The sequence below is a fragment of the Mus musculus genome, chromosome 9 (assembly GCF_000001635.26).
Source record: "Mus musculus strain C57BL/6J chromosome 9, GRCm38.p6 C57BL/6J".
In the NCBI taxonomy this organism is placed as follows: domain Eukaryota; kingdom Metazoa; phylum Chordata; class Mammalia; order Rodentia; family Muridae; genus Mus; species Mus musculus.
Window position 1 is genome coordinate 45973990 of NC_000075.6, and position 12125 is coordinate 45986114.

General features: G+C 43.0%; 1 protein-coding gene across 11 annotated transcripts in view; it reads right to left on the reverse strand.

Moving 5' to 3' along the window:
* The window catches only part of Pafah1b2 (platelet-activating factor acetylhydrolase, isoform 1b, subunit 2), a 47380-nt gene that overhangs the window by 8679 nt on the left and 26576 nt on the right, over positions 1-12125 (reverse strand). The window contains exons 1-5 of one of the 11 annotated variants that reach the window (NM_001357240.1): positions 10193-10397; positions 7054-7235; positions 4653-4740; positions 2052-2141; positions 1092-1208 (exon numbers count right to left, since the gene is read on the reverse strand). In NM_001357240.1, the coding sequence (NP_001344169.1) occupies positions 1092-1208; positions 2052-2141; positions 4653-4740; positions 7054-7055 (297 nt within the window). In that variant the 5' untranslated portion in view covers positions 7056-7235; positions 10193-10397. Of the gene's footprint in view, positions 1-1091; positions 1209-2051; positions 2142-4652; positions 4741-7053; positions 7236-9861; positions 10579-10715; positions 10883-11312; positions 11406-12125 lie in introns of those variants that run through there. The other 10 variants (XM_030244123.1, XM_030244124.1, NM_001357238.1 and 7 more) reach the window with 10 other exon arrangements.

The following is a 12125-nucleotide window of genomic DNA, read 5'->3' on the forward strand; positions in this document are numbered from 1 at the left end:
CTGGTGTGTCTGAAGACAGCTACAGTGTACTCGTATACATAAAATAATTTAAAAAAAAAAAAAAGGTGCCAAAATTATACCAGGAAGAAACAAAGAATTAATCTTACAAAATCCACCAACTACCCAAGAATGAACAATAAACTCTACTAAATATGAATGAAACCTTTCTGGCAAACATGTATCTTTTTGTTTATTTTTTGTTTTTTTTTTTGTTTTTTTTTTTTTTGAGACAGGGTTTTTCTGTGTAGCCCTGGCTGTACTGGAACTCACTCTGTAGACCAGGCTGACCTCGAACTCAGAAATCCGCCTGCCTCTGCTGGGATCAAAGGCGTGCGCCACCCTGCCCAGCCGCAAACATGTATCTTAAAGAGAGATTTAAGGAGCTGCTTCATCACAATAAGACTTCTGCCTGGCTGGAAATGCACTGCAACAGGGCACCCCCAGGAGCACAAATCCTGTAATATAAATTCACAGTGCACTCAGGAAGGAGTCCCTGGGATGCAGCTGGATGCAGTTTTCACAGTGTCTCTCTGCCTGTATTTAAAGGCGTGGGCCACCATGCCCAGTGAAAGCAACTGTCATTAGTGACTCTCCTTTGTTTCTTGTTTTCTTTCTCTTTAGGGGTTGAAGAATTATATGCAGTGTAGCAACTACAGATGTTCATAATGTGAAAGGTATTACAGATGTTTGTTTGTTCACATCTATCTCAAACTATCTTCAGAAGAACTCAGAGAACTTGGTTGCACGCTTGTTTATAGGCTCAATATTTCCTGAAATGAGTAATGGCCTGATCCCCACTCTATTGCCCAGGCCCACATTCCACAGACCTACACACATTCTGTGCATCAAATCACTTCCTACAACTGAAGACAGTCACAGCAATCACAACTCAACCCAGCAAAACAACAGACTGGGTGCTCCTTAATTAAGTCCATGCCTCAGTATGTTCCTAAGCAATGATGGTTGCTATCAGTAAGCAGGAAGGGAGAGCAATCATGAAACAGGCAGTTAAAGAAGCAACTTTTCACTGCTTCAAACACCTGCATCTGAAATACTCAAGATCAGTTATACACTTTTAAAAGTTTTATCACCTTAGGCTTAATGTTCTCCAGCTCTCCATTCTTTAGTCGCCATAAAACATGTCGTGTTGTATCTCCCCCAATTCCAAAATTAAGAGCATGAAGTGGGGAAAACAGCTCCCGCCATATCTAAAAACAAAACACTTGATTTAGTTAGTTACACAAACAAAATAAATCTCCGGAAATTCTCACTTGCAGTGTGATTTAGTAAGTCGAAAACTAACATTTTTGTTGTTTTTGGTGACAGGGTTTCTCTGTGTAGTCCTGGCTATCCTGGAACTTACTTTGTAGACCAGGCTAACCCTCAAACTCAGAAATTCACTTGCCTCTGCTTCTCAAATGCTGGGATTAAAGGCGTGTGCCACCACTCCCAGCTAATCTTCCACATTCCTAGCACTGAAAACTGGAAAGTCTACCTTGCCTACTGCAGTGATGAGTCTCAGCTCAAAACCCTGCATAGCACATTCTAATGTCCACTAACAGATATCAAATCAAGCTGTCAGCTCAATAAACAGTTTTCATAAATTCAACTATTTTTTTAAATGAAGAAACCAAAAAGTAAAAGTTGTATTTTAAGTTTCCTTTGGAAGAATACCTACCCTCCCCACCAAAAAAAAAAAAAAAAAAAAAAGAAAGAAAAAGTAAAAGCCTGTTATAAAAATATACAATAAATTACAAAGTGGAAGAACACGAACTAGTGAGAAACATGAGCAGGACAAAACAAACAGAAGTAAGAATCAGACATGGTCATCACCAGGCTAACACAGCAAACATTACGCTTCTTGGAAGTCAGAGCAAAAGAGTTTGGTTTCAATCAGACTGCACCAAGCATCCCACTGGGGGATCGGCTTCCCTTGTACTTGGCACTCTTTCTCTGAATCCTAAGCCTGAGAGGGCAGCTTAGAATTAAAGACTGTAGGCTCTACAGTAGGACACATAGGACCTAGGAGTCAAGGATACCCTCTGCTTTACCTCGTACTGCTGCATTAGCTGTACCATGGAGTCCCCCACAAACAGCACATCTGGTTCTTTGTCTTTACAGTCCAGAACAAACCTATTATGCTGGTTTAAAGAAAAAAGAAAAACAAGAAATTAGTATTTCTTTCCTTTCACAATTTGTTGGCCTAAAAAAACCAGCTGTCTGACCAGGTACTATAAAACATTCTTTATGAGCAAGGCCCAGAGATCCATCCCCAATACTGTAACCAAACCATCCATCCTTTTTAGTTTACCTAAAGCTTATTCTTTTTTCTGGAGCTGACTGCAAATTAATTTCTACCTATATCATACTGATCATTCTATTAGGTTAAGGTTCAAGATAGTCACAATTCTAACAAATCCAGAATATCACAATGTTTCATATTATTAAAACAACAACAGCAGCAACCACAAGCATTCTATCTTTTCCTCAAATAATTAGGAAAAAAAGAAAAGAAAAAACAAAGCATTTATGGGGCCATCGAGATGACCTAGTATTAGGCAAAGGCCTTACAGCCTAACTTAAGTTTGAATCCTAGAACTCAAATGGTAGAAGGAGAGAACCAACTCTTATAAGTTGTCCACAGACACACAGATGCAAACTTCTATTATGACATTTTCTAGATTCATTTTTCTTTGTACAGCTATGTATTTGTTACACTACTCAAGTTTTTGCTGTTGTTTTTGAGACAGGTCTCACTACCTGGTCCTGACTGGCCTAGAACTCAAGATATAGAACAAGAGGGTTTCAAACTCAAGAGATCCATCCACATGCCTCTACACAAGTATTGTAGTAAACGTATGTGCCACTACACCCAGCTATCTCTATCTATCTATTTAAAAAAACTATTTTGAATACCCCAGGCTAGCCTTGAATTTCAGCATACTTCTGTCTCTAACTTCCAAGTGTGCTGGGAAGACAGGTATGTGCTAAATTAATTTCTCTCTCTCTCTCTCTCTCTCTCTCTCTCATTTTACTTTAGGTTGGCATGTGCTTGCGAGTTCATAAGAGTGAATAAGGGAGCCACAAGAGGGCATCCTAGCCCTGAAGCTGGAGATTCAGGTGTTTTGTGAACCACCCAACTGTGTGCTAGATCTGAACTCTGCTTCTCATAATTAAGTAGCAAATGTTCTTAATGGCTGAGCCATCTCTCCAAACTCACACTACCCATGACTCTATCCCTAAGTATTTCAGCAAACATTTACAACGTAGGATGTTCTCTTATAAAGCCATACTAAAAAAAAAAGAAAATTAAAAAAAATAGTTCCATTAACATCTACCATACAGTCCATATTCAGTCTTTCCAGACTCTCTAAGAGTTAGGTATTAAATTTATCTTTGAACCAGGATCTAATTAAGACCTAGGTCTTCTCCCCCACCCCCAGCTTCATGAGGTAGCACTGACAGCTTTCAGATATAGCACATACTTTGAACACAGCTGTAGTATCCAAGTGTTAAACTGTTAGCAGATCTGGCCTTTTCAGTCTAATATAAGTTTATAAGCAGAAGTAACCCAGTAGTAGTGGCATGCCTGACTTTCCCTACCACTCCTCCTTTCAATTAAGTTGCCTAAGCTGACTTCAAGCTGCTGGCCTGAGGTGATCCTTCTGCCTCAGTCTACCAAATAACCAGAACTAGAGGTATGAACCACATGTCCAGCTAAGATAGTATTTATTTATCAGTGTGGTTTTGTTGGTTTTATAGTGCTGGGAATAGAATTCAGCTAGAACCCAGTCTATCTCTGAAACACATGTCTAGCCCTACTTAGTGGCTTTTTGTGTTTTTGTCTTAAATTAGGATCTAACTATGTAGTCCAGGCTGGCCTTGAACTCTTCTGCCTCAATCTACTGCTATCATACCTGGTTAAGAAACTACTTTTTTGTTCTTGTGACTGTTCTGGAACTAAACTATATAGAGAAGCTGGCCTCAAGCTCACTACTGAATAGTCAGGCATCAGTTTTGCAATCTAATCTCAGGGATAGTCTGCAGATTATTTCCTCTTCTTAAACACTACAGTCAGCATTGGGGATCTCAGCTGGTAAGAGTATTTTATTAGCATGCATGAGGCTATGGGTTCAAACCATGGCGTTTTATGTCTGTAATTTCAGCACTTGGGAGGCAGATGTAAGAATTTCACAAGTTACTGTCTCAATGGCAAAACAAAACAAACAAACAAGCCTGGACAGCTAAGGCTACATAGAGAACCCTGTATCGAAACCAACAACCAACCAACCAACAAACACAACACAATTCTTGGTAGTCTTTGTATCTTCAGGCACCCATAAAAAGACACATATATAAAGTAAAAATGAAACATAAAACCAACCGACCAACCAACCAACCCCTGGCCCCAGCACTGGGGAAGCAAGAACAGGAGAACTCCTGAGATATACTGACTAGCCAGTCATGCCAAATTAATGAGTTCCAGACTCAGTCACAGACACTTCTTCAAAAGTTAAGGTGAAGAGCAATCAACTGACGATGACACCAAATCTCTGGTCTCCACGTGCATGCAAACACATGCTAGTTTTGTGCACGAACACAAAGCAAAGTGATCCATCCCATTTAAGTAATCCAAATGCATGACCCTTTACCTGAGACATCCACCTGTCATCTCCTTGAATATCTTCTGCGGCATGTGGAATAGCTGCTGGGTTCGAGTCTCCTTGGCTCATTCTACACCTGAGGAGAAATGTCGGTCATGTTTCATTTATTAACAAGAACATTAAAATACTAAATACTGCCAGGTTTTATTTACTTTTTTTTTCTTTGAGACAGGGTCTCACTACGTAGCTCTGGCATCTTAGAACTTACTAAGTAGATCAGGCTGGCCTCAAACTCACAGAGATCTCACTGTCCCTGCCTCTTGAGTACTGGGGTTAAAGGTGTACAATACTAGCCTGGCTATTTTATTTTTAAAAAAGATTTAGTTTTACTTTTGTATGGATATTTTGCCCACACATATGTTTGTGCATCACATGCATGTAGTACCCACAGAAGCCAAAAGATGGGAAACAGGTAACTTGGAACTGGAATTAGAGAAGACCATTAGGTGTCAATATGGATGATGGCAACTGAACTGGGTCCTTTGGAAAAACAGCAAGTGTTCTTAACCACAAAGACATCTCCCTATTTGTCAGGTTGTTAAAAAACAACAACAACAAAAACCCACAAACATGTACCTTATTATGGATTTTGCCTGGGAATTGAAGTAGAATTGATTTTTAGCAGAGATTAATTCTAGAACATGAGTGCTTAAGTCTCAAAATAAATCACCACTGAACTTCAGACATGTCCTATCACTTAGGAAAGCAAGAGTCACCTCTAAACCATCGCCCCATGACACCTCTGCCTGTGACTAAGATTAACTGTACAAACCCTGCTCCACATACACACTTACCCTGACATACCCATCCTATGCTACGTTTTCACAATAACAGAAGTTAGACACAGAACAACGACATCAACATCACAGCCTTTTACAGTGCTAGAACTATACACTGAAAATGACTACACAGGGAACTGGGTACCAAGTGTGAACAACATATACAGATACACACTCAGGCAAAGCACATACATATATATATATATATATATATATATATATATATATATATATTTTTTTTTTTTTAAAGTAAAAAGTGACTACAGCAACAACTAGAACTCAGTAGCTACTAAATCATCACACAAGTAAGCATAGAGTAATTAAAGTACTAGTGAGACAAAACTGGGGAGGGTGAAGGTCCTCAAATTCAGTATTCTTGTTTTTTAAAAGAAAAAAGAGAAAGAAAAGGAAAGGAAAGGAAAGAAAAAGCCAGGTGTGACAGTGTACGATAACAATCCTAGCTATGGGGATGTACACACAGGCAGGTACTGGGGCTAACTGGCCAGTAGAATGGCCAGTTTCACCTAGTCTAGAACATCTGGTTATCGAGAGACCACATATGGGCTCATGAAGATGTGATAAACAGTAACTGAGTAACAACACCCAAAGTGTGGTGACACACACCTTTAAACCCAGAATTTGGGAGACAGAGGTAGATCTATCTCTGAGTTTGAGGACAAATGTCTACATAGCACACTCCAGGTAGGCCAGGTTACATATTGAGACCCTGTCTCAAAAGGGGCATGGTGGTAATAGTAACGGAGGAAAACCCAAAGTTTGATGTTGACCTCCACATGTACTTTATGTACACTTACTATATATGTGCATCCACAGAACACACACTACACACTACACACACACACACACACACACACACACACACACACTAAGGTTTAGGAATAAAGTGTGGTTGATAGCATGGCTTGCCTAGCCATTCCTAAAGTCCTAGGTTCAATTAAATCATATCACACTAGGAGCATGCCCATATTCCTAGAACTCAGAAAGAAGCATGGAGATCAGAAATTCAAGGTCAACTGTAGCTATATTTTCTTTTTTAAATGAAAAAGTAGGGGTTCCCCCCCTTAAATTCCAAAGATCCATTCTATGCATCTGGTAACATAATCTATTCTCAAGACAATAGGCCTGTATAAACTCTAACATCTTATTAGGTCTTTACTTTTACTTAGAAATGTTTTCTGAACTGGTCTATCAGGTAAACATCCATCTAAACAATTTACAATTAACACTTATTAGGAATTTACTATTTTAGTCAATTTAATCCCACAAGTCAAGAGGTAGAGACAGGCAGATCTGTCAATTCAAGGACAGCCTGTATGCATAGCAAGTTCCAGGACAGCCAGGGAAGGAAGTTAAGGAAGTCAGTTCTGTTCTTGCACCCCAGGGGTCCTGCAGTCAAAGATGGCTGGCAAAGCACTGAGCTGAGCCATCTTTCTGGCACTTAGTCTATTATCCTTGAACAAAGACTGCTATTTTATATAGAGATAGATCGCATGAACATGATAAAAATTATTTACCAAGCTGTTTTGCTTATTTTTTATTATCACTCCAAACACTGAGCAAAGCACTTCCATCTGAATCCCAAATCTTACATTTTGTTTTGAGGGTCTCCCTGTGCAGCCCTGGCTGTCTTGATTTGCTGCAGTACTTATTCTGCCGTCCAGATGCTGAGATTACAGGTGTGCAATACTATACTCAGTCATACGTTCCAATATTCTTCACAGGCAAAATGAAAGGACACGGAAGAAGAAACAGAGGAACCAAATTCCAGTGCCTAAAGTTAAAAGGCAGTTCTAACTAGAAGATTATAAAAAGTATTTCAAATTTGATAGTCCCTCAACCATGACTACAAAAGCAGAGTACCTGAGTGAAATTACTTTGTGCCTCCAGACACTTGGATCCTGTACTCTATTGCCAAATCAAACATCTTACAATATAAAGTATCTTTCACAGAAGCCTGCAGTTTAGCAACATTTTTAAGACCCAGAAATGGAAAGCTGAGCCATAAACTCTTTTTTTTTTTTTTTAAGATTTATTTATTATGTATACAGCATTCTGCCTGCCTGCAGGCCAGAAGAGGGCACCACATCTCACCACATCTCATGTGGTGGCTGGTTGTGAGCCACCACATGGTTGCTGGGAATTGAACTCAGAACCTTTAGAAGAGCAGCCAGTGCTCTCTTACCACTGAGCCATCTCCCCAGCCCTCTACTGTCTCTTCTTTTTAGGCCAGGCCTGAGACAATCCAGAGGTCTAGCCAAACCAGGTGTTAGCACACACCTTAATTTCTCTGAGCTGAGGCCAGCCATGTCTCCTGAGGCAGCTAGGGCTGTTGTACACAGAAACCTTGTATCCATAAAGAGAGAGAGAGAGAGAGAGAGAGAGAGAGAGAGAGAGAGAGAGAAAGGGAGAAAGAAAGAAAGAAAGAAAGGAAGAGAAAGAAAGAAAGAAAGAAAGAAAGAAAGAAAGAAAGGAAGGAAGAGAAAGAAAGAAAGAAAGAAAGAAAGAAAGAAAGGAAGGAAAAGCCAAAAGAAAGAGAAAGAAAGAAAGAAAGAAAGAAAGAAAGAGAGAGAGAAAGAAAGAAAAGAAAAGAAAAGAAAAGAAAAGAAAAGAAGGAAGGGGAAGGAAGGAAGGAAGGAAGGGAGGGAGAGAGGGAGGGAGGGAGGGAGAAAGAAAAGAAAAGAAAAGTATGAAAAGCCTAAACCAGGCATATGGTAGCACACGCCTTTAATCCCTGCACTCGCACTCGGGAGGCAGAGGCAGGGGGATTTCTGAGTTTTGAGCCTGGTCTACAGAATGAGTTCCAGGACAGCCAGGGGTACACAGAGAAACCCTGTCTCGGCTGTCAGCTGGTAAAGCACCCGCTATACAAATTTAATGATGCCCATTACTCTACAAAGCTGTTCCTGACCTCGGACACTCAGTCACTGTGCTTTAGGGCATGTGTGTACACCCACCTCCACATCATACAAATATAATAAAAAATTTTAAAAGCATAACATTTTGGGAGACAGGAGATGAGACAGTGGTTGAGAGCATCAGCTGCTCCTGCAGAGGACTAGGGCTCAGCATCCATACTGTGGTTCACAACCATCTGTGACTCCGGTTTCAAGAAACCTAGCGCCTTCTCCCAGTCTCTGTTGGCACTGCATACATATGATATGCATACATGTAGGAAACACATTCATTCACATAAAAATAAATAACTTTTAAAAACCCAGACAATTTTAAAAGTGAAGAATGAATCAAGAGTTATCCAAAGAGTATCCTACTGAAGTTAAAAAAAAAAATTACAGGGATTCCTGAACCATTTTCCTATCATAGCCACCTTCAGGAGAGTGGCTCACACCTTTAGTCCCAGCACTCAAGAGGCAGAGGCAGGGGATCTCTGAGTTTGATGACAGCCTGGTCTACACAGTGAGTTCCAACACAGTGAAGGCTTCAAAAGAGAAACCCTGTCTCAAAATGAGTGAGTTTGTATAAAATGAGGAGGGGGCTGGATAGAGCTGGCCCAGCAGTTAAGAGCAGGTACTGCTCCTCCACAGGTCCTGGGTTTGATTCCCAGCACCCACATCCCAGCTCCTGACTGTCGTTTGCTCCACCTCCCAGAGGTAGTACCCAATCCCTAGGAGTTCAAAAACTAAAAACCAACACTTCCCACCTCACCTTACTGGGTCAGAATAATCTCCTTAGCCAGGGAACTGCAGGCTTCCTATGAAAAACTAGCAAGGAGGCGATAAAAGGTGGGCAACTGTGTACATTTCCATGAAAAACTATTTTGCAGAGCAAACTTTGTTGTCCTTCAAAAATCTCCAGGGAGAGAAGGCAGTCCTAATCCTAAACTTTCTATCTTCCCCACTTAATTTAGACCTCAACGACACAGCACAGCACCGGACTCTCTACACTAGTGGTGTGGAAGTCAGTCCCAACAAAACAACTACAACCCCTCAAGCTCAGCCGGGGTGTGTGTGTGTGTGTGTGTGTGTGTGTGTGTGTGTGTGTGTGTGTGTGAGAGAGAGAGAGAGAGAGAGAGAGAGAGAGAACCTAGAAGCTTGCTGAGACTTTTGAATGAGAATGAAAAGATTTAGGATGCTTCCATTAAGGCCTGAGGCTTTTCATTTTGCTTCAGAGAGTTGGCAGAATTATTCTGAAGAGGAAGGCAAGCCTCGTCCAGAATGCCCTGCCCCGGTCTCTGGTGGGCGGCCCCCCAGGATCCAGCCCATCCATAATTTATTATCAAGTGCCCATGCCAACAAATTAATGCACAATGATTCCCTCCCCTGCTCTCCCACAAGGAGGCAACCTTTAAGTCTGAACAATGTGCCCAGAGAAGGAACTGACGGGCAGACACAAGCCTCATCCAAGGGAAAGATAAGCTTGCATTTTTCTCTTTTCCACACCTTTTCCTCTGGCCCATTCTCTCCACTCAACTCAACGCTGTAGAAAATGCAAGTCTAGGACCTGCTCTTAGCGTCTTGGTGCCCTTCCCTTTGTCCATAGCCACGTTCTTCAGAGACGCCAACGCTTTATGGCTTTGGGTTTCCTTAAGATCCGTATATACATGATGAAAGGCAACGTCAGCCTGGGAGCTATGGAAAGGATAACGAGTCACTCTGCCATGAGTAACTCAAACCTGGAGACCACAGGCTCTGACCCGCTAAGTGGACATGGACCACAAGGGCTGGGGAGAGGAAACACACCTCCAAGGAAACTACTCACTGACAGATGTACCTGGCTGGCGGTAGGCCATCGGCCAAGTCACCAACGCCTGGGCCTCGTCGCCGAATGAAGTGGGTGACCCTTAAGGCTAGCCTCTACCAATCCTTTCAGAGCCCTGACACGGGTCTTTGGGAAGTATAAGCGAAGGCAACAGAGAAGTTTCGAATGAGGAGACAATTTTCGACGAGAAGGGCAAAGAGCGTGATCCGTTAAAAAAAAAAAAAAGGCACAACCCAGTCACAGGCTTGGGCCTAGAGGTCCCACCCCGGGGATGGAGGGAAAAGGCGACAGCTGAGGCAGGAGGCCGGGCCAGGGGACCCGCGGGCCGCTCAGCCGCTGGCCAGGGTGGAACCAGGGCGCCGCAGGGCAGCGGCGACGGCGCGGGGCCCCGGAGGCCCTGCAGGGCGACAGCGCGGGGCGCGGCGGGGGAGGGGCGGCGTGGGGGAGGGGAGCCGGGCCTCACAATACCGGCTCGCCCGCGCGTCCCACCCGTCACGACGAGGCCCCGGCTCCGCGGTCCCCACGATGCACTCACACAGGCAGAGGGTCCGTGCGGGGCCCTCAGCGGCTGCGGCGTCGGCGGGTTGCGCTTCAGTCGCTCGCTTGATCCCGACGGCCGCGTTCCGGCGCGCGTCCCCTCCTCGGGCCCCAGCACCAAGCAGCAGCGCCTCCACTTCCGGTCCCCCTGCCACTCGGGCAAATGGCTTCCGGAAGTCCCGCCCCTGGCTGCGGGGCTAGTTGCGGGGCGGGTGCGCCTCACTTTCCCTCGCAGTGCGCGCTCTTTGCTTGGCGCACAGGTCTACCGTCCCTGCCAAGTACTGACTTTGTTCTCTTTCTTTCCCCGACTTGAGCCTCCATCTTTCCTGTAACTGCCTTCCTGTCCTGATAGGATGACGGAAACTATCCGGAGATGGCCTTAGAGACAGTGTAGCTTGACCTCTCGCTGACGCTACTCCCTTCTTAGCCACTGATTTCCTCCACCGATGGGATAAACCAGATTGCAGAGAATGGGGAGAAATAGGCCCGAAGTTAAAAGGGGCAACCCCTACATTTACCAGCAGAATTTCTATGATGATACTCAGAATTGTGTGATAGATACCACTCGGGGAATAACAGAAACCCCAGTCTTTACCTTAGAAATCCATCCAGTTTAGGGGAGTACATAGAGAGTCAATGTAGAGATTAGATGCTAACGGCTGGATAAGTGCAGGACAGATCAGCGCCAAGAGGAGGGGCAAGAGATTGCGTCATCATTAGCAGGGAAACTTGGTGGAGCAGTGCCAGGGCTGGCTCTTTAATGATGGATAGGATTCATTCAAACTCATAATAGTGAATTGCAGAGCATTCCAGGACTCTGAAACTGATTGAGAATGTTCTTGAAACCTGTAAGCCTAAATTATCGAGATAATAAAATAAAATTTCAAATCACTTATGTGCTGCTTGTATTATCTCGAATGCAAAATAAAAATTTCAAGATAATGACTTTGTCACTGCCTCCATAACTCTTCTGCAGATATTCCAGTTACATATGGTACACTAGCAAGATCTCAGTAAGTGCTGTTTTAAGTGTTTTGATCAAGAGAATATCGTAAAGGGTTATTTAAACAGTTTAGTATTAAATACACTGTTAAGAGAAACAACTTGAATTGGTTTCCAATGATAAAGCCCTATGTCTGGGTTGTTTTTGTCAATGACACAAATCAGGGTCATTTGAGGAAGGGAACTTTAAAAATGCCTTCATCCGATTGGCATGTAGGCAGTCTATGAGGGTATTTTCTTGATTAATAATTGATGGGCGTATCCCACTGTGAGTGGTGCCACTTGGCGAAGGTGGCCCTGAGTTGAGTTGTATAAGAGCACACAGTCAGTCAGTAAGAAACGACATTCTATAGCTCCAGTTCCTACCCTGACTTCTCTCTGTGACAGCTGTGATCTGAGAGCTGTA